At 36.8% G+C, this 22,862-nt stretch overlaps 1 protein-coding gene across 13 annotated transcripts in view; it reads right to left on the bottom strand.

Moving 5' to 3' along the window:
* MECOM (MDS1 and EVI1 complex locus) overlaps positions 1–22,862 on the bottom strand; it is a 629,513-nt gene that overhangs the window by 17,006 nt on the left and 589,645 nt on the right. For 7 of the 13 annotated variants that reach the window (XM_061416511.1, XM_061416535.1, XM_061416503.1 and 4 more), the window contains 5 exons: positions 18,382–19,738; positions 14,897–14,984; positions 9,172–9,198; positions 2,462–2,628; positions 1,297–1,374 (listed from right to left, as the gene is read on the bottom strand). In XM_061416511.1, the coding sequence (XP_061272495.1) occupies positions 1,297–1,374; positions 2,462–2,628; positions 9,172–9,198; positions 14,897–14,984; positions 18,382–19,738 (1,717 nt within the window). The remainder of the gene's footprint in view (positions 1–1,296; positions 1,375–2,461; positions 2,629–9,171; positions 9,199–14,896; positions 14,985–18,381; positions 19,739–22,862) is intronic. The other 6 variants (XM_061416544.1, XM_061416552.1, XM_061416518.1 and 3 more) reach the window with 2 other exon arrangements.

Here is a 22,862-nt window from a genome sequence, read left to right as displayed (position 1 = left end):
TGTGTTGTTAAAAATACATATATAATAATAGCACCATTTATGGGGCAGAATAAATCCACTGAATTCAGGTACAAAAAAAGAGAAAAATGAGCATGATATCATAGCTGCATACCAGACCCTTGGCCATAACAAAATATAAGTGTGGAAATCTTTCCTTCCATTTAAGCAGAATTCCTTGGATATGACATTTTCTCAAAAAGGGAAATCATCTAACACTTCCCACATTTATATCTCTCTGAAACCTATTATATCCAATGCAATCTATCACATACAAAGTGGAAATATTACTTATAATTACTAATTTACAGAACATGTAGGAAAGCAAAGGATTTAAGAAAATACTTTATTATTATCTGAGTTTAAGTCTCTCTAGTTTTCTCCTAAAGTTTCAACTATTTTCAAATGAACATTGGTCTTCCCACTTTCTTATCCTTGTATATAAAGAAGTATTTAAAAGCTGATAAATTATTTATTTTAATGAAAAAAGTAAACATTCAGATAAAAATAATTTTACACATATGCAACCCATAAGAATGTTGAAGTAAAATAAAATTACAGTATTACTTAAAATAACTAACATTCATTCTTTGAAGAAATTTTCATGAATTATCTAATACCAATGTGCAAGGCATTGCACATTGAACAATGCAGATGATATTTTAAAACTGGAAGGGAGATGGTAATTATGATCATTCATTTGTAAAGAATAATATTAAAATTAAATATAGTTCCATGTGTCATATGGCTGATTTTGACGCTTAAGAGAATAGGCCAAGAAGCAGCTGAGAAATTGTTGATGGAACTGCTCCCTTCTTATAATATGTTCTATTTTATCTGTTCTATTCCTTTCTTCCTCCTCTCAGGTAAAATTTATTCTTTAAACATCCTATCAAGACTTGTAGACATTGACTTAGCTGTACTGGGAAAACTAAGATATATCTGGGTTGTTAATTCCTAGCAGAGATTTAAGGCTTGGAAAAGGGAGACTACAAGGTTATGATTATTGTCAATTAAAATAGCATGAATCACTGAGGAGAGAAAATACTTAATTTTAAAAGTGACTGACAGTTTATTCTAGACACTGCTAGAACTTTTAAATTGAGATATAAGAAGATGAGTCAAGAAATTAGGACTCTTCTAAATTTTAATCCCAGCCATTAGTTAATTCTTCTTTGAATCAAAATTGAACAGACATATGCTCAGACATGCACAAAAGTAGTCTCTTTTAAAATTGTGGCAGTAGGTCCAATTTATTACAACAGTTATCAAGATATTTAGTAAAAATCATTGTCAAACCTATAAGGCTGCTCTCCTGTGTGGGTTCTCAAGTGCCGTGTTAGGTTCGCAGATCTTGGAAAAATCTTACCACAGTATCTGTTATGAAAAGATATTTGTAAGAGAAAAGTCAGCACAATTGCCTATATTTCACTCAAGCTGCTTAGAAACCAGATGCTTATTTCTGATTTAATTAATCTTGCATGGAACTCACATGTCTTTGTTATTTAAAATTTGCAACAAAGTCATTCTACAGATATAAATAACTAAATAAAGGCTGCCCTATGAGACCCAGTCCGGGTAAATTTGCTCATGTGTAAGCAAGCAGTTTATGAAAACAGACTTGAGTTTTGATGACCCCCTCCATGTGCCTTTTTTATTAACTCTGTATCTTTACATCTGCAAAACTAAACCAGACAAGGAGATATAAAAATGATAGGAGCCTGTGGTTCTGGGTTGATATAAACAGATTCAAATGTTTTAACTCATTTTCCATGTTAGCCACAGTGACAACTCTCTGTACATTGAGTGGTATCAGATCAGACAAGATTCTAAGACCTCATCCATCAAGGTATGTTCCTATAAAAGCTTTTCTGGAAAGAAAGGAACACATTTTCCAAATAGCAGATAAATTGATATGCCTGAGTCAGATGCCACAAATTTCTGAGACAATTCAGAAATGATAAGCATGATTTATTTTTAAAAAAGAAAACAGAAACAAATAAAAGCTTTGCTATACTACTGATAAGTAACAAGGCACTTATTAACTAGTTTTCTCACTTATCGACCTTATTTGTCCTTCATTAAGAGCCTTATTCTTAAATACCATGACAATTAATAAATAAATATATGCTTGAGGACAGTAGTATCATACCTTTGGATGAAAATAATTAACTGTGAAAGAAAATTCATAAACATCAAAGTGAAACAAATAGATAGCATTTGGACCATTTCCAACCTCATTTATCACAACCAAAAGGCCTGTGTTAAAATTTTCATGTAATAATAATCTTTTAAACCACTATTTTTATATCTCACTAAATAAAGAGTACTTTGAAGTGCTTGAAATCTATCATGGTTGCTATTAATCATCCAATCAAGAATAATTTCCAAAACAAACAGCATGGCCTTTTGAAATCAGAGGGAAGATTTTTGGGAAGCCAGTCATGATCAACTTTGCAGTTACCTGCAGGTATAGCGTTCCTTTCCTTTCCGTAGGAGGTTCTCTGGCAGGGCGTTGGGAGGAGCTCTGAAGTTGAACATGGAGGGAACAGACTGTAGAAGTTCACTGGCCTCTGGTTTCAGGGCACTGAAGCTCTCCAGCTTCTCTGCCATGTTTTCAATAGCCGACATCTGAAAGGCAAAAGCACAAGACCATGAAGGACAGGGCAGAGATCCTTCCTGCCGCATTCATCTCTAGCAAACTAAGAAATCATTATTAATAAAAGGGAAGCATCAAATCCACTGAATGCAGAGGCTGTAGAAAGAGATTATAGTGTCCCAATATTAAACAGATGAGAGAATTCATTGACTTTAAAGACAATAAAGGTAGAACCAAGCGTACACAATGTCATATGAACTTTTCCATAAGACCTTAGTCAGATCACTTTATAATTTGATACACAATAGAGCAATGAAATACACAAGACAACAAAACCAAGTTACAGATTTTATTAAATTAAGAGACAGCATTAGTATCATGCTATTCACTAGGCCCACCTGTGAGTGACTGCAGGAAGGAAGAAATTAATACATCCTCTCCAGAGGCTGACCAGAACCAAGAGATGTTTGGTTCTCTACCCCTCCCCTTTTAGAACAAAAGAAGTCTGAATTCTAACTCTGGCAAGAGGGTTCTTTGGGACATGAGTCCACCATCTTCTTGGCCTGCAAGCTGACCAAATAAAATATACAGTAAAAAATAGTAAACTGGAAATTATAGGAAAATATTCTGTATGCCTTGCCTAAGTAATAAAAACCATAGGAACTAGGAAGTCCCATGAAAAAAACTCAAAGCATGAAAAACATCAAGTGTTCCAAAGTTACTGCTAGAGCCAAATGTATGTAATGCAGAAAGAAAAAATTAAGTGTGTAAGATGTACTTTATGTTAAATTAATATCGATATACTAGATTTTTAAGTGGGATCATACATGAAGAATGTTGGTAAAATATTAGTTTGTCCTGAAAAAGGATTGAATTGAAATGATACTTCATGATATATTATCATAACTTCATATTACATTGGCATGACCACACTCTAGGGCAGTATTCTCATAGAAAAAGTATCCTGCCTAGTTCTTTTCCTCAAATAACCTAATTTACTATGCTTATAATCTTCAAGTTTTTGTCTATCTGCACACATATTTGACAGAGTCATAATCAGAGGGTGGTATTTACTTTCAAAGTTAGCTTGATTCTTCCTATCTATAGTTAAGACAGACTCTCTCCTTTCAACCTTCCTAAAATGTTTCTTCCAAGCTCACATTTTATTTGGAAGCTGCTTACTGCTGAATTTGTAAGTAGAAAAAGCAAACTCTCAGGCCATCTTGTAAAATCAACTCATCCATTGTTTATTTGGTTCTCAGGGCACTTTGTCACTGGAAAACACAGAAAGCTGTTAAAAAGGTGTTTGTATTTTGTATGCACTCTGTATGTTTCTCCAAAGGCTAGGGCGGTAGACTAGAAGACTTCATGAAAGGATTAAAAATGGTAAAAACTGTACATTCAAGCAACTGATCAACTCAAGAAAACGATACTTCTGCTGATAAGACAGCAAGACAGAGTTGGAGGCCTAATTTATTTTGAGCTCAGGTTAAAAATAAAAGGCAACAATTTGTACTCAAAAGGATAATTAATAAAATTTATCTTGTGTGGACACATGGCTGGACAGAATACTACTGACTTCTAAAACTAGAGCAAAATCTTAAGTGAATGGCCTAAACATGATTCTCTTCTTACAAAGGGAATATTGTATGCTTGATTTTTCAAACGACTATTCATATGTAGTTAGCTTTCTTTCTTTTTCCTTTATCCTGGAGCCTGCCCTCTCATTTCATGCCCGGACTCCTAATGCTAGCTACAAATTGCAACGTACAGGGCACCACTGCCAATTTGCCAAATGTCTTTCATCAAACACGGTGCAAAAAAATCTCAGAGGAAAGTCAAGATACATTTACTTGTCAGACGACAAATGTGAACGCATTGGGAGGCGGTAGGGGCTGTAAGCTCAGAGGTTTGATTCATAATCACTCAGCTGCTAAAACATTCTCCACAGATGCAAGTGGACAGCACATTTGTCACTATGAAGGATTCTGACACATACTGATCACAGGGCAGAGATATGGAATGATGATGCTGCTCAGAGAGGTTGGCGGAAACTCTGTCCCTAAAGAATATGGTCATTATTCCCCTCTAGCCAGAGCATTAGCATTTTCATATTACTTTGGATTTTATTTATTAAAAATCAATCCAGAAATATTTTATGATACTATTTTATTTGCATTTATTCCTTCTAATTGTTCTTTTCAGAAAATCATTTTGATAATCCGCCCTCCATGCAATAAATTGTCTGAGTGAGAAATGACCTCTGGCCTTCAAGCTGATTAACAGTAACAAGCAAGGGTAAGGGTCATGATCGCATACATTTATGGGGAAGAATAGTAAGTGCGAGGGTGATGATTATAAATGTTTTATGTATGTACATTTAATATTTGAGTAAAGTTTCATTATCTAGTGGTTTTAAATCATTTGAGTGTCCACCCTGCTGACACACAGATTCCTGTGGCAATACATCTTACAGAAACACTTTCCTTTTATATGGAAAATAGCTTACTCATGACTACTATTATTCTCGGCTTTTATCTCGAACACATATAAACTGTAAGTCCTTCAAGTAATTTAACAGCAATTGGCTGTTGAGAAATGTGTCTTGCTTTAGGAGCTACTAATAGCTCCTTTTGAAGAAAGATCACTGTGATTACTTTACCCCAAACTGTTTCAACTTGGCAAAGTATCAAGAAATAAAATAATATATTATGGACTTGACTAAGTAACAGCATTCTTAAGGATAACAAGAAAAAGAATAGTGGTTACTCAAGTACCTCCTCTATAAGCCACCCCCACCTCTGGCTTCTGGTGTCAAATGAAAAGAAGATTAAATTGGAGTGGGGAAGAAGCAGAGGAGAAAGATGGGAAGTGAGCTGAGGGTAAGTGAGCTCAGTTAACAGCTGAGAGCTGTTAACACCACACTTACGGACACACACCCACCCACTTTTTTTCCAGCTGCTGCTGCTGCTGAGTCGCTTCAGTTGTGTACGACTCTGTGTGACCCCATAGACGGCAGCCCACCAGGCTCCCCCGTCCCTGGGATTCTCCAGGCAAGAACACTGGAGTGGGTTGCCATTTCCTTCTCCAATGCATGAAAGTGAAAAGTGAAAGTGAAGTCGCTCAGCCGTGTCCAACTCTTCGAGACCCCATAGACTGCAGCCTACCAGGCTCCTCTGTCCATGGGATTTTCCAGGCAAGAGTACTGGAGTGGGGTGCCATTGCCTTCTCCATCTTTCCAGCTAGCAACCACCAAAGCAACATAAAAGCCATCACTGAATCCTCTCTTTCATCTTCCTAACATTTGCTCTCATGTACTTAACATCAGCTGAAAAGAATAAATTTCTCCATTAAGACAGATAGAAGTAACTTGGATAAATACACACTACTATGTATAAAAGATAACTAATACAAACCTACTGTATAGCACAGGGAATTCTACTTAATACTCTTTAATGACCTATATGGGAAAACAATCTAAAGAATAGATACATGTATATGTATAACTGATTCACTTTGCTATACACCTGAAACTAACACAACATTGTAAATCAACTATACTCCAATAAAATTAATTTAAAAAAGAATAAGTGACTTAGACATCTGCTAGTTGGGGTAGTTTAGCCATTCTGTGATCAACAATCAGTCCTACTCCATATCTTGGGTTAAGATGAGCTTTATCTAGGGTATTGGTCAAAACCTCAACTTCCTCTAGCTATCTAGGCTGATTCATGTGATACTCCTCTTGGAAAAACATTTATTTTGTAGATGTAGTAAGTTTTAACATTCACTTTAAAGTCTGACTTGGTATTTTAAAAAATCAGGATGAACTGGGATAAATAAAACAATTTAGCTACAAATGCTTTTCAATTATGAAAATAAAAATGAAGGGGACAACATGTACTACAATGAATAGGAAATCTACTGAAAATAAGGGGGAAAAGGAGGCAAAAATCAGATCATATATTTTAGAAAGATATTGCCCCATATCCTATCAATGTCATTGACTAATCTCCAATCAGTAAATGACAGTGGTTTTTTTTTTCCTATAGAACAGTGATTTTTATTTACATATATTATAGTTGTTGATGGTATCTGCAGCCAGATGTCTGGAAAAGGAAGTCATTTCCCCCCCTTCCAGTCCCCTAGAGGCTATTAACTTTAAACTGACGCAAACTAGTATTTAGACACAATTCCCTAGCTTCTACCAAAAATGTAACTATCTCCCTTGTCAAATAGTTCATTTTTGTAAAAACATTTCAGCAGGCAAGATAACATCAACTGGGTCTGAAGCACTTAGCTTAACGTTTTTTTATCTGGCAGCCAATAATTGATGACATAAAGAAGTTTCTCATTAAAACTATTAAAGTGACAATCTGATTATACAAAATGATATGTCCAATGGCACCATGAATTATGTGACCTAATGTTTCATAAATTAGATTGCACATGGGTTTATCATAAAACAACTAACTTTTCATAAATAACTTATGATGGGAAAGTTTGTAGATTTGGTAGTTTTCTATATTTATTCACTTGATTATCTTGAGAAATCTTAAAATCATGGCCATTTGGGGGAGAAATAAATATTCATATTTTATGGTTGTCTCATTCCATGTATCATATTCTGCAGCCATGATTATAAAATTATAGCTTTCAACCACTAAAATTTATAAAATTTAATATTTTAATACTTTTCACTAATATCCATTTTATAATAAAAATATAAATTACCGCTCTGCAACATCTATGATTCAAAGAGTGGGAGTGTTTCTAAAGCATTGTCATAGCCGTTGCCATACCATTGCATTATCAGGAAAAGGCATCTAACTTAAAATCTGAACTGTCTTTGTAAGTTGTAGCAGCACTGACCATTTGTATAGGAGACAACACCTTATTCTTGAAGCAGCTAACAGCAAAACTACCAGCAAGTAAAAGTCAACATTAGAAAGGATGAAGACAATGCGGCATGATATTTAAGACAAACCCTTGCCAGGGAAGGCAGACCAAAAAACACTAGAAATAATAAGCCAGGATAACCAAAGAAAAATGCTGTCTACTACACAATTTTGCCTAACATGGAAGTCTCTGTCTCTTTGCTCTTACACTGTGGAAAAAAGTGAACTTAAACCTTAAAAGTTGATAGGATGAGAAAAATCCACAATTCCTCACATATTCCACAGAAGAAATAAATGGAAGAATTTCTGGTAAAGGAAAACTAACATCAGATAGAGGAAACAGGTAAGTGCCAAAGTGTTCTCATTTAAAATAATTTATATTTAATGTTATGGTGACTAAGGAAAAAGTGAACTATATTTCAAGATTTCATCCATACTTTAAAATCAGTATAATTCTTAGTGAGGAAGATAATAAAAGAGTAAAAATATATATACTTAGAGGAAATTGTGTAATACATGCTATTTATATACATTTTAATTGTCTCAAGGTTTATTTGGGAGTGAAACATGAATAAATAGTATTCTTTGTATCTTGAATAAAAAATAAAGCTGTCTCCTAGTGATGTCAACTTACTGTATTTGGAAATATTAATTGATCATTGAGGGGAAGGATAAATAGGGAGATTGGGATTGACATATACACATTACTATATATAAAAGTAAATAATTAATAAGAACCTATTGTATAGCACAGGGAACTCTAAACACTCTGCAATGGCCTATATGAGAAAATACTCTAAAAACAAAGAGTGGATATATACGTATGTATATATGATTCACTATGCTGTACACCTGAAACTAACATAACACTATAATCAATATACTCCAATAAAAATATTTTTAACAGTTTAAAAAGAAAGTTGAGGAAGCGAGTTGTTGGTGTTGTTGAGTCACTAAGTCATGTCTGACTCTTTGAGCCACCATGGACTAATAGCCCACCAGGTTCCTCTGTCCATGGGATTTCCCAGGTAGGAATATTTTGGAGTGGGTTGCCACTTCCTTCTCCAGGGGATCTTCCAGACTCAGGGATCGAACCCACGTCTCCTGCACTGGCAGGCAGATTTTATACTGCTGAGCCACCAGGAAGCCTGAAGAAGTGGGACCCAATGCTAAAAGATATATTCTTTAGATAAAGATTTTTAAACATTTAGTCTTGTGAATCCACACAGCCAGAACCAAGTTCTGCCTGGGTTATATGGATGTGAATTACAATGTCAACTTGGGTCCACACATAAGTTCAGGTTTTATTCTTTTTTAAGGCTTTATCATAAGCATCTTTAACATGCTGGTACAGGCTCCCCCAAATAATTATGGTTTCCACTTAGTGATCCATCTTGAAATCCCTATTAACACACACTCAAGTTCTACATCAAGGTACAATTACTATGGAATGGGTTAGATTTAGAGAATAAACTTTCCGTAAACAATTTATAGACACTAAATGTCCAACCAAAACTGAAAGTATCTTGCAGCTTGACAAAGATGAAAATCTATCTGCTAAAGCTCTATCATTTAAAGGAAAAGAGCTCAGAAATCTCTCTATGGCAATTTATAATATTAGTTGTTTTCCTTTTAATGCTACATTATTTTAGTCAAAAATATAAATAGAAAACTTACCCAAGTTCTCTGATCAGGCAGTTGGAACTGGGAGCAAAATTGAAACAAAAACAAAAAAATTACTTCTGTATAGGTATCTTTATTGCAATCTATCCTTTTGAGAAATTAACATTTATACTAAGTAATTTTTGCTTATCATGTAACTATACCTTGAGTAAAAGCCTTGGTAATGAATATTTTTATAACATGGAGTTTTCTCTATTTACCTCAATTAAATTTTAGAATCAAGGTTATAAACCAGAATGTTCTTTTTCCCAAGAAAGCTAAATACTACTTACTACCAAATCTTAGCAAAATAGATACTTCCTTTTCATTTGTTTCTACTGACTGCAAAACAAGATTCCTAAATTTTACTTTAATAACTAAAATGTAAGCAATTTCCTGAAAAAAAATCTGGTCTCTTATATTTTTACAGCATTAATGACAAAGAAATAAATACTCAAATGTGAATCACTGAGTAACAAAAAGGCAGTGTACTTGGAAATAAACTGGTTTCTATTAGCATGGGACCATCAGCAGTCTGAACGCTAAAGAATAGTAATGAAAAGAACTACAAATATGTAGTTATTTGTGACAATTTATGACAGACTCACTGGTGAAAATGTCAGTGAATTACTGGGTTGCCCAAAAAGTTTGATTGGGTTTTTCTGTAAGATCTTATGGAAAAATCCGAATGAACTTTTTGGTTAACCCAATAGAAGCTCTACAAGGAAACACAAATGTTATGTCTTTAAAAACATCATTTTGCTTGTTTAAAGGGGATATATCTTGCTTTCTTAGGTTACGGTATCTTTAATAAGGAATATATACATTTTTTTGAGAAGGAAACGGCAACCCACTCCAGTGTTCTTGCCTGGAGAATCCCAGGGACGGGGGTGCCTGCTGGGCTGCCGTCTCTGGGGTCACAGAGAGTCGAACACGACTGGAGTGACTTAGCAGCAGCAGCAGCAGCATACACAGTTTTTATGGATGAAAGATTTACCGCAGAAGAAATCTAACAAAACAAACACTTGTTGAAAGCAAAAGAAAGACGAAGGGCGAAAGACGGAGGGCAAAAGTCTTACGTGATTTTCACATCAATATACACATGAGAACTTGGGAAAAGACCTTAGTCTTTTTCCCAGTTCTTGGAATACTGTAACAAGTAGACACTTTAAATGAAGAAAGTGAAGAGACTTTAAAATGAAGAAAATTAAAAAAGAATGAATAAAGCACAGAAATGGAAGTAAAATAGAGTTTCCATTGTAGATTAACAAAGCCAAACATCTGAAATTGAAATATATAAATAACTAAAAATAACATTTAAAGTACAGGAAAACCAAACAAAGGTATAATTTATAGCCAGTTTTATACTAGTATAATTGCCAAGTGATTCCTATGGCAATTCAAATGAGCTGTCAATGTGAATGCAAAGTACCCAAAATGCAAAGTACCCAATGAAATGGACATGCCAAAGATCACAGGGTAATATCATTTCCTCCATCTCACCTCCTGTGGCTGTCATCTTCTTTTCAAAATTATAATCTAAGACTCCAAATGTAATTTTCAAACACAGAGTCAGGGAGAAACCCTATACTACTTATTTCAGCCTTATGTTAAACTAACTTATTTATAAGAGAAAAATAGAAAGTGAAATAGTGCTCTAGTGGCCTGACAGAGCAAATATACTTCTCTAAGAACTGAACTGAGAGGAATTTAAACCCTAAGAATGATAAAGCCAGTATTTATCTTTTGATTCTGATGTATATGTTTCTATATGTTTTCTGTATTTTTGTCAAGAATTTTAAAAATACAGATTTTCTTCTAAAAGGCAGTAAAATGGCCTAATAATTTATTTTCAATAAAATTTAATAAATATCCAACTTATTTGTATAAGTGAAAATCAAAGTTTTAGTTGCTCAGTCTTGTCCGACTCTTTGCGACTCGATGGACTGTAGCCTGCCAGGCTCCTCTGTGCTTGGGATTCTCCAGGCAAGAATACTGAAGTGGGTTGTCATTCCCTTCTCCTGGGGATCTTCCAACCCACAGATCAAACACTGGTCTTCTGCATTGCAGGCAGATTGTTTACCATCTGAGTGAAGTGTCAACTTTCATTGATTAGTAACTATGTACAGGGGAGGCAGGCGGGGGGCGGGGGGACAGAGTACAAAGACATACAAAAATTGTAAAATTTTTACAATCAGAGAATACCACTACAAAGCATTGACATATCTATCTATTTATAGGTTTTCCTTAAAGCATGGAAAACATGTGATCTCCTTTTAATTATTATAACAATCCTAAGAAATAGATAGAGGTAGATAACCCTGAGATAAATAACATTATTCTTATTCTGAAGTTAAGGATATAGAAGCCCCAGAGGGACCATCTGATTTGCTCCAAAATACTTTAAATGAAAACTGAAGTTGTGAATGGTCTTAACCAAGCACGTATCTACCTACAAAACGATGGCAAGCCCTGGGTGCAGAGGAGGCATGTCCTTTCATTTTGGTGGAATGCTTTGGTGTCCAACAAGGAAGCACCAAGAACACAGCAAGCATCCTTTCAGGTATTTCTAGATATTGATGTATCTCCACCAAAGAAACTGGGCTCAGGGGATGGCAGGAGGGTATTTTACTGATACTTATTCATAGTCAAAACAGAATACTTCTGCATCCAATAATAAAGAGAGCTTTTCCACCTCTAGATCCTTCCACATTCCAAAGTGAAGTGAAAGTGAAGTCGCTCAGTCGTGTCCAACTCTTTGTGACCCCATGGACTGTAGCCTACCAGGCTCCTCTGTCCATGGGATTTTCCAGGCAATAGTCCTGGAATAGATTGCCATTTCCTTCTCCACAGGATCTTCCCAACCCAGAGATCGAACCCGGGTCTCCTGCATTGTAGACAGACGCTTTACCTTCTGAGCCACCAGGCTAGTCCTAAATAATAAGTAGTAAAGCCTGTTCTAAAACAGTTATTTCTGGCCCCAAATCCTAGGCAGTTTCTCTTTGTTTTAATTTGTTTGTTTGTTTGTGGGAAGGTGGATGCTGAGGCTGTGATGGAATTGATACAGTACTAGAAAGAACAAAAAAGTTCTGCCGAAACTTCAGAACATATGAGGCAGATTTTCTGAAAGAACAGTCCTCTTGTGCGTGCTCAGTCATGTCTGACTCTGCAGCTCCATGGACTGTAGCCCACCTGGCTCCTCTGTCCATGGGATTTTCCAGGCAAGAATACTGGAGAGGGTTTCCATTTCCTTCTCCAGGGGATATTCCCAACCCAGGGATCGAACCTGAGTCTCCTTTGTCTCCTGCATTGCAGGTGGATCTGCTGAGCCATCAGGGAAGCCTAAAGTCTGAAAGGACAGACTGCTCTGAAGGCTTGACGAAAATTGAGGGGCCTGAACATCTCTCAGGTGACACTCTGTATGCCCTCTGTATCTCAGTGACATACAGCCATTACACACAAAAACAGCCACAGTGGTTATCAAAATAATGAAATATTTCTGTGGTCAGTGATAAATAGCCTTTGCCCCAACTATCCTGAATGTCCTCCTGCTGCCCAGGCCTCCTCCCAAAAGACCCTTCAAACAGCCCACCAGCCAGCAACCAAAGCATGAACAGTTGGCCAGCAAGGGCTTCTAAGATCCAGATCCCCAATGCCAGGAGCCCATTCTGATTGATCAGTATTCATGACATATGATGTGTTAAAAATTTTACTGATCACTATTGGGTACTATTCTTACAGTAACATGCAGCAATAGTTAGTCTCATATAACAAGACATGACATTCTGGTGTGGGAAGGACACCCTCTACCACTGTGCTCCCATAGGTACTTTTTCAGTGATCTGAGTGGGTGATTGCTATATTCCCAAGCTCTATACACATGCCTCATCTTTTGCTATCCTTTGTCAATTTTGAGAATATTAAAACATAGCAGATTTTCTTATATCATTTGATTAAAAATATGCATATACTACATTTACAACAGCTACATGCACATGTAAAGATGTTAGTAGACAAAACTCCCCATTTTCTGAACCAGTAAATTTGCCTCAGCTAGCTAGAAATCTTTGAATTTCACAGAAGATAGGGACCTTATGCCCACTCCTTCATCGAATAAGCAAGGAAACTAAAAGCCAGGTTGACTGAGTCACTCAAAGACACTGAATCCTGGCTTTTTTTTTTTTTCCTCCCTTAAACTACGTACCCACAGCACTTGATTCTGAAATGATTAGTTACTAGATTTTAAAGATAGTTAGAATATAAAATAGATTGATTTATTGTAATTAAAACTGTAATGAAATTTAATATATTTTAATTACAGTTATAAGGATAACTATAGTATCCTTATAAGCATTTAATTAGAAAGTTATCAAGAGAGATACACTTTTTGTATAATATCTGACACAAAAATGCATTTTATGCTCAAGTTTATTAGCCCACGAGACCAACAAGTGCAATTCAGATCAATCTAAATGTAGAAAATAAGTACCTGATAAACATTTACTGTTTTAGAACTTGGTTTCCATAAAATAATTTAAGAAATTCCTTAGTTTTCTACACAAAATGAATACTAACTGGAATATTTCTAACCCTTTTCATACTAAATCATATATTGTTTCAGGTTAAAACAGAGAGAATTTTTGAGCAATGACAGATCTCTCCACTCAACCCAGAATATGGTATTTCAGCCCTCATACTTTATTGTCCAGAATTTGGGAAAGTACTTTTAAAAATGAAGAAAGAAGCAGTAGCAGAGAGGGTGAGGGTGAGGAGTGGGGTAAAGAGTCATATTCCAAGATGATTAAATTTAATTGTTTCATAGCTTTCTGTAATATAGCTTGCATAGACTTTTCCACCGATTTTATCAGAGAAGCATAAGTTTTGGTTTGAATATATTGGAACAGAACAAATCAGTTAACTCTGTTGTCAAACAGTTTCATAAAAGTATTGCTTATTGCCTATAAGGAGCTTGTACCCTTAATAATCAGTAAATTAAATATATATATATCATTAAGAAATCAGATTCGAGATGTTTATATATTCCTTCTTTCAATATAATTCTCCACACTTTAATTGATATGTAAACTAGTTTTTTTTTAATGACCAAAAATGTGGGGACATAAAGATGAACCAATTAAATGGCACTGCTCTATATTTTCTTTGCAGTGAGAAATTATACATATTTTGATAAATGGACACAACTCCATCCAGCAAATAGCTCTGTGTATTGTGGTGAATTCTTCTGCAATTACAGAACTTTGCTGGAATGCCCAGTGGTCTCTAGATAAATTCCTTCACCCTCTATGGTAATAACTTGTCAGGTAGACTCATTTCCTGTTTTTATCTAAGCACTAAAAGAACACAAATGACCTTCGTGAGTTTGGGACAAATTGCACAGTGATCCATTTCTTAAAATCGCAAATTTTTAAACATGAAAGACAACTTCAATATTTAATTTCTTAACTGAATTTTGCTCACTCCAAAATACGCTTTAGCTCAGTAAGTACTTAATAGAGAATAACTTAACACTGAAACCATATTATTTTTACATATATATATACTGACTACTTTTTCTTTAAAAAGTTTGGATTTTAATTCTGCTAGAATTTCCTGTGTTCTCCTACACCAGCGTCATAGGAAATCCTAATGTTCTCAAGATTTCTTTCATTTCATTGCACCTGCTTTTTCAGGATCAACAAGTTAGTTTACAAGCTTGAAGTCTCAAATTCAAAATACTTACTTGTGGGTGAAATAAGAATCCTGGAGAAGGCCTCAAGTATTTCTCTTTTAAAGCTTCAAGTGGGTCAGTTAGTTTTCTTTTCTCTACTCTGAAAGGTTAAAATTAGATTTTGGAGAAGAATCAGTCTCACAGATCAATCCCTGCATAATTGCTGACATTTAAAACAGCTAACAATAAAGCAAATGGTAGGTTGCCGGGAAGCACACTAATAAAAAAATAAAGACATCTGTTTCAGTTCTTGAAGAATACTCGTGGCACTTCTAGGTGCTCAAAGAAAGAAGGTCCTTTTTAAAATGGAAAAATCCTATTGAATGAGTAGTAACACTAATAATAATGAGAAGGAAATGTTAAAAACGAAGTCATGAAATCAGAGGCATCGCTCACAAGTTTGTATCTTTCCATTGCTAATGTAGACAGAAATGCTGGCTGATTTTTCAAAAGCAGGTGAAGAAGGTTCACTTTGAAAATTAAAGTCATTTTCTATCAATAAGGTGCTCCCACAAATCATCATTCTATTTTTTCACATTTATGAATCCCAGCAGGAGACTTTCTAAGCCTACTACACACCCTGCTAGCCGCTGCTGCTGATAAATAGGGTAGGTGAAAGAGGGGTGGTCAGAAGAGGATAATGAACTTTTTGAAGATAATTTAGAAGTGTTTGCCATTCTATTTTTTATTAAGCATATAGGAAATGACATCGTGGATTGAATTAACTTCTTTCACCAACTGTTGGTGATTTCGTTTTAAAAAATATTCAGTAAGTATACTTTTAAAATAGTTTCAAACTGAAAAGAAGCAGCTTCTGTGCTAAGTCGCTTCAGTTGTGTCCAACTCTTTGCAACCCTACGGACTGCGGCCTGCCAGGCTCATCTGTCCCTGGGATTCTCCAGACAGGAATAATGGAGTGGGTTGCTGTGCCCTCCTTCAGGGGAATCCTCCTGACTCAGGGATGAAAGCGGGTCACCTGCACCTCCTGCATTGGCAGCCGGGCTCTTTACCTCTAGCGCCACCTGGGAAGCCCAGAAGCAGCTTCGACTTCTTGAAGCTGCGTATATGTCAGGCTTTACATATACTCTTTCACTTATTGAAATCAGTGCCGTTATACCCATTTTATGGATGAATAAAACTTTCAGACATGAGAAAGCTGAGATTTCAACCCGGGTCTTACACTAAAACTGGGTTTAGGTCTTTTATGAGTTTGGTGAAATGAGATGCCTAAAGCCACAAGTGAAACTGTTGTACCAGAGAGAAGACTGAGATTAGAGTAAGCAGGTGGAAGGCTGGGAGATGACAGAGAAGAGTGGAAGGGGTATGCGGATGAACTGGAAGTTCATTGCCATTGGGAGGGTCTAAGTTAGATATGCAGATGACACCACCCTTATGGCAGAAAGTGAAGAGGAACTAAAAAGCCTCTTGATGAGAGTGAAAGAGGAGAGTGAAAAAGTTGGCTTAAAGCTCAACATTCAGAAAACAAAGATCATGGCATCCGGTCCCATCACTTCATGGGAAATAGATGAGGAAACAGTGGAAACAGTGTCAGACTTTATTTTTGGGGGCTCCAAAATCACTGCAGATGCTGACTGCGGCCATGAAATTAAAAGACGTTTACTCCTTGGAAGAAAAGTTATGACCAACCTAGATAGCATATTCAAAAGCAGAGACATTACTTTGCCAACAAAGGTCCGTTTAGTCAAGGCTATGGTTTTTCCTGTGGTCATGTATGGATGTGAGAGTTGGACTGTGAAGAAAGCTGAGCACCGAAGAATTGATGCTTTTGAAGTGTGGTGTTAGAGAAGACTCTTGAGAGTCCCTTGGACTGCAAGGAGATCCAAGCAGTCCATTCTAAAGGAGATCAGCCCTGGGTGTTCCTTGGAAGGAATGATGCTAAAGCTGAAACTCCAGTACTTTGGCCACTTCATGCAAAGAGTTGACTCATTGGAAAAGACTCTTATTCTGGGAGGGATTGGGGGCAGGAGGAGAAGGGGACGACAGAGGATGAGATGGCTGGATGGCATCACCGACTCGATGGACGTGAGTTTGAGTGAACTCCGGGAGATGGTGATGGACAGGGAGGCCTGGTGTGCTGCAATTCATGGGGTCACAAAGAGTCAGACACGACTGAGTGACTGAACTGAACTGAACTGAACTGAAGAAAGAAAGCTTGAGAAATTATCTTCCAAAGGGCTGAGACATATCACTGAATTGGAAATACAACCTTACTCACTGTGTGTAATATATAAGCTACACACAAAATATGGAAGACCTGTCCCTCCCTCCCTTCTTTTTCTTTCTCTGTAAAAGAACTGCCACATAAAAGAAAATACAGTCACTGGGTGGGCGGGGAGGTGGGTGGGGGAGTGCTCAACATGGTAATGATGCCTTTGAGACGTTTTTGTTTTGTCCTTTCCTATGCCCCTTGTCGTGTTCAAGTAGGGGTAGTCCTTAATGAACTGGTAAGGTTTCTTGGTTAACTTATGTAATAAAGGTAGAAAAAGAGTTTGAAGTGAAAAAGCTTTGCAGCTCTGGTACCTACCAAGTTATAGGTGCTCAAAAAAATACTGTGAATGAAGAAATTGAACAAAACTGTCTTCTGATTAAAAAAAAAAATTAGGCAAAAATATCAAATACTGCCAGCTTAAATCAGTCCAATAAAAAATTGTCTACATTTTCCATTAACTCTTAACAATGTTCATGATTTGAATGAGAAAGTAAATGTGAAAATGCTCGGTAATATTTAAAATATATCGTAAGCACTGTTATTGTTGTTTCTACACTTTGAAGAAAACTAGTATTTAACAACTGAATCATTCTGAATGGTCCAGTGTTAACTGAGAACTGGACCTAAGAGCCTTTTTATTAAGTATATATTTCCCCGCCCTAAAAAATTTTGGATGCAAAGGAAATTGAATAATGCAGGCATTAGACACAGATGCGTTTTTAAGCCGATCATTCACATCATTTACAAAGCATTTTTGTGATCAATATTTCATTTACAGGGGGCTTCTAAGAGATTTCCTTAGAAACAGAATAGGACCAGCACTTATTAAGGTCTGTGTTGGTAGCTTAATAAAGAATAAACTCTCACCCTGTCCCATTTCATTCCAAATAACCTGACCCATTTAAGTACCCACACATATTTGCATTAATCCTTCAGGAGCCTCATTCTTCCGCCACTTGACAACTTGCTTTAAATATGGCTTTCCCATATTTTCCACTTAAAAAAAAATGTGTTTAAAAATAAATTTATTGTCAAGGGAAAGAACTCCATGGGTCTATTCCAAAACCCCAAATTCAGAGACATCCAAAAATAAGTCCAAACCTAATGAGTTGACTTTCTGAATAAAAAATGAATTCACCAGATCAAACAACTTTACTCTGTTTTATAACAATAATAAAAAATGGTTTGTTAAAAGTCGTAACTTTAGAGTATAAAAACCACCTTTTGTTTGTCCGTCCACACTTAGCGGTCTCCCAACCTCCCTTACCTGTAAATAGGGTCCATAAAGAAAGGAGTGGGTCTAGCATGCTGTAAGGAACCATCGGATGCTGGTCTTGGTTCAATGTTGCCTCCTTTCTTCTCCCCAAACACGTGGTTTTTACGAGGCTCAGTCAGCTTGGTTCCACTGGCTCTACTCCTACTGCCCATACTTAGATCCAGGGGCTGGTCTTGGCTTGCAGCCGGGGTCGCTGAAGGCTTGGCAGATACTGGGGTTAAGGGCTTCTCGTCCTTGCGTTTAGTGGTGAGATCAAAGGGAGACTCAGAGCTTCCCTTCTGCAGTTTCTTTACTTCACTTGGTGATTGGGGCTCCATTTTCAAAGGTAACGATCTCAAGTCTCTATCAGGAAATGGGTACATTGATTGAGAGAATGCTGGAAAAAATGGGAGGGGAAACATGGAAGGGTAAGGTAAAGCTCCAACTTTTTTGTCTTGCAGCCCCACCAGTCCTGTTGAACCAAAGTATTTTTCAGCAATAGAAGCAATAGCCTTTATAGAATCATTCACAGCTCCTGACACCGCAGTCTGCTCCTCTAAAGATGGTGAGAAAATGGAATGATTGCTGTATTCTTTCTTATTATGTATTGAAGCCAGATTCTGAAGAGGGCTTACTTTGTCTTTGAACATTTTACCATTTTCTTTAAATTTCTCTTTATCACTTTCAATGTCACTTTCCAGATCAGAGCCCGAGGTTGTTTCCAGGTCACTGCCACTTGGCGTACTGACATCATCAAGGTCACTACTCTCTGACTGGTCACTGATTTTCTCAAGGGGCCTCTCTTCAGAGGACCTCTCGGGCTGGAGCTCCACTGGCTTATTGTCCCCTACAGGTGGGTGTTTAGATAGTGCCTTCAAAATATCCTGTGTAGCTGGCAGTATCTGAGGATGTGTCATGAGGGGACTTTGACTTTTGTTTGTCTGTTCAGTACTTGACAGTCCTTTAACAGGAGAACTAGCAGGTATCAAAGGAGGCCTGTGGTACAAGCCGGAAGGAAACAGACCAGGGAAGCTAAAAGAAAATCCAGGAGCTGTTGGAAAGGTAAGACCAGCAGGATGCCTATTGGCGCCAAAATAGTCAGCAAGGCCCGGGTTGGCATGACTCATATTAACCATGGACGTTTTATCCATAGCTGGGGTTCCAGGAAGTGAAATGCCTTGGCCAAAAAATCCACCTGCCGCAAAATGGTTCTTGCCCTCACAAAACCTCCTGTGTTTATTTAAGGAAGACGTAGTGCTGAACATTTGTCCACAGTCTTTGCACTTGATTTGGGTTCTGCAATCAGCATGCATGCGCTTATGACGACAAAGGTTTGAAAACTGAGTATAGGATTTATGGCAGACCTCACCTGTGTGCAAACAACAAAAAAGAATCTCAGGCTTTATGGCAATTGCTTCTGAATTTAGCAAGTATCACAAGTGGTTTACCCCAAATTTCAATTAGGAAGCCAGGAAAAGACGTTGGAGGCACCAAAGTGGTGCTCCAAACACAGAAAACCCCATTTCACTAGATTCCAAAGCAAGGCATCCAACCTGACAAATGTCTTGAGACAGCACAAATATTTCATATAAATATATATAAATATTTGTCACCCCCACTACATCATATTTTGCATCATATTTGTGTATTCAAATATTTATTAAAAAGTCAAATTCCAGCATGCACTGATTTCCCAACCCAATGACGACACCAGCAGAATCTTTACAACGTAAATTCTTAAGATCTGCTAAACATGAAACAGTACAGGAATCCCTTTAAAATTTTAGACCATTTATAGATTTCTATATTGTAAGCACCAACACAAAAGAAAACAGCCTTCCCCTCCCCCAGAAACTTCACCTTTATTCCCTCTTCCCTCGGGGAAAAAGCCTGTGACTGCTCTACCATTATTTAATTTGTATTATATCATATGCTCTCATCATTCACACATCAAAGCCACACAACAATGCACATTGTGTATTCTGAGGCATTTTTAACAATCATTTTCATGATTTGAGAAAGACTGACATAATTTACAATGGCGCTATTTTAAGCCTGCAAAGGAAACTAAATTGAATGTAGCCCATCCTGCATTGCTGGTTCCCATGAACTATGAGCACGTCCTCCGACTTCCCCTCACACCAGTGGTTGTGCTAACCTTCCTGCATTTATGAAACCCCGTCCTTGGGAAACATGTCCACTTGTTGTCATATCTTCACGGGTTATCTTGGGGCTTGACTCGTATGCGGTACTGCCAGCTACGACAAGCAGGGGAGAGTGCATGGAATGCTCGAATCCAGTCAGGGTTCAGTAGTGGGTGCGGCTGGAAATAACCCTCTTCCCCCAGAATTTGCCAAAAAAGTAGAACATCTTCTTTCTTATATATGTCTGAACAGATCTAAATATATTTTAAGATCAAACTCCTTGACCCTTAATAGCTCCTTTGCTATGTAGGAATCCCACTTACTCCACAGTCCAGCAAGATTATAGTATCCATTTCCCAAGTATCACATTTTTACGTTACTTTACTAAAGATGAGTCCCCTTTACGTGTGACCTTACTTTCATGCTTCTGTTCACGTTAATCCATGCAGAAACATGATATGCCTTGTTAATAATTGTTGAAACAAATATAAGAAATCAAATTGAAGATAAAACGCAACATTTATTTCTTTCATGTGATGACTGCCTTTAAACTCCTAAGTCAAAACAATAACAACTAAAAAAAAAAAATTCAAAGAAGATTTTATGAACCTTCAGTCATGCAAAATTCATCCAGAACTTCAGTTATCCCCCACACCACCAAACAGGAAGTACCAAGTGATTCCATATCTATTTCTTTTACTACTAACAATTAAAATGCATTGCTACACATATCAATTGTGCTTAGTAACATTACAGGAGCTTTCAGCTGTGGGATGATTCATAACATTGTAGAGACTAAAACATGCATTTTAACGGGAAGAGAAAACGTGAGTTATTTGTTTTCAAGTCATTCTACTGGAATATTCAACAGAGTGTGCTTTAAAAAGATATACTAGTTAACCATATACAATAAATACACATACTATTTAAATTCTTTGATATAATAATTAAAACCATATGAACTAGAGGGTAGAAACATGAGACTTTCACTAGTTATACTAATTCAGCTATGAGAAATAACAAGAAATAGTAAATAAAATGATGGAATTCTAAACGTGCACTCATTACGAAAGTAACACCCCTCCTCTGGGCCATTAAAAGTCATTGAGAAAATATCCCGATGGGTGTTCGAACAAGGTGTAAGGTTTTGAAAGGTTTGTAATATTTTGGCAAAGAAATATTGCTCTCTACACTTCTTCCTAACAGCGAGAGAGGTTTCAGAAAATCAAGAGTTCCTCTATATGGGAGTAACAGAAGGTGCATCTGACTTTCTGGTTGGAGGCTCTATCACACTGACAAACAGTATTTCTATCAGGTCTCCAGAACTTAGAATCTGGGATGTCTCCATCGGCAGAGGCTTTGTTTTTCTCACTTGAAGGCCAAGCCTGGCCCACCACAAACCACCAAGCCTGCAGGTAAGGGGCTCAGCTGATGCTGAAGTCTATGCTGTACTGTAATTTTCTCAGTAATAAGGAATTAGCCAGCAGTTAACATTGAATGTTTCTACTTATTAAACAAATTAAGAGGTATTTTGAATATATTCAGCCTATTAGAGCATGTGGTTTCTATTTGGGAAGGCTGGAGGTTTCTGTAAAGGCAGTGAGTAATTACCTTAGCGCTGGTGACTCTGGGCTCAAGCTTGGCGGTACACTGTAACAAGAGACAGTTGCCATAAACACACCAGTGGGGGTAAAGCGTGGTGTGTGGCCTTCTGGTGAGAAACAGATATCAACTCTAGGTGAACCTCCTCCACTCCAAAGTCTCCACACCAACTCCTCTTTTGTTCTGAAATTACATGGCTATTATTCATAATTACCCTATGGTCCTCTGTCAGATTTTATATTTGAAGAATGCCATCTGCTATTTAAATTTACCAATAATTACTGAAAATACAGTCATGGGAAATAGGTCTGCACAATCTGATTGGGAAAGGATACCCTATCGTGTTTTAAAGTGAAACACTTGACTTCAACACAATTAAAATTCCATATCCCAGAATCTTAGATGATAGGAATTTCTATTTTTTGACTTTTAAACAGTATTGAAAGCATTAAATGGGTGATGATAATTTGTGTGATCAATTCCTCTCTATTTCCCACCAAAACATAAATGTATCAAAATGTATTTCTGAAAAGTCAGAAATAAATGAATTATGTATGCCTGCAGTACCTGTAAGTACATTTTTAGGGCATTACGACCTAGAGTCAGGAATGTCTTTTTGAGACAAGAAGTCTAAAATTTCCATTGTATATTTTATTTCCCATGACTTTCAACAGAGCTTCCTCAAGAGAGAATAGAGCACCCTTTTGTTTCTCTGCTAGTCCTTTTCAATCCACCCAGGGAACAGAA

This window comes from Bos javanicus, chromosome 1, assembly GCF_032452875.1.
Source record: "Bos javanicus breed banteng chromosome 1, ARS-OSU_banteng_1.0, whole genome shotgun sequence".
NCBI classification, from domain to species: domain Eukaryota; kingdom Metazoa; phylum Chordata; class Mammalia; order Artiodactyla; family Bovidae; genus Bos; species Bos javanicus.
Note: the sequence above shows the minus strand (reverse complement) of the source record. Positions and strands in the feature narration are given on the sequence as shown.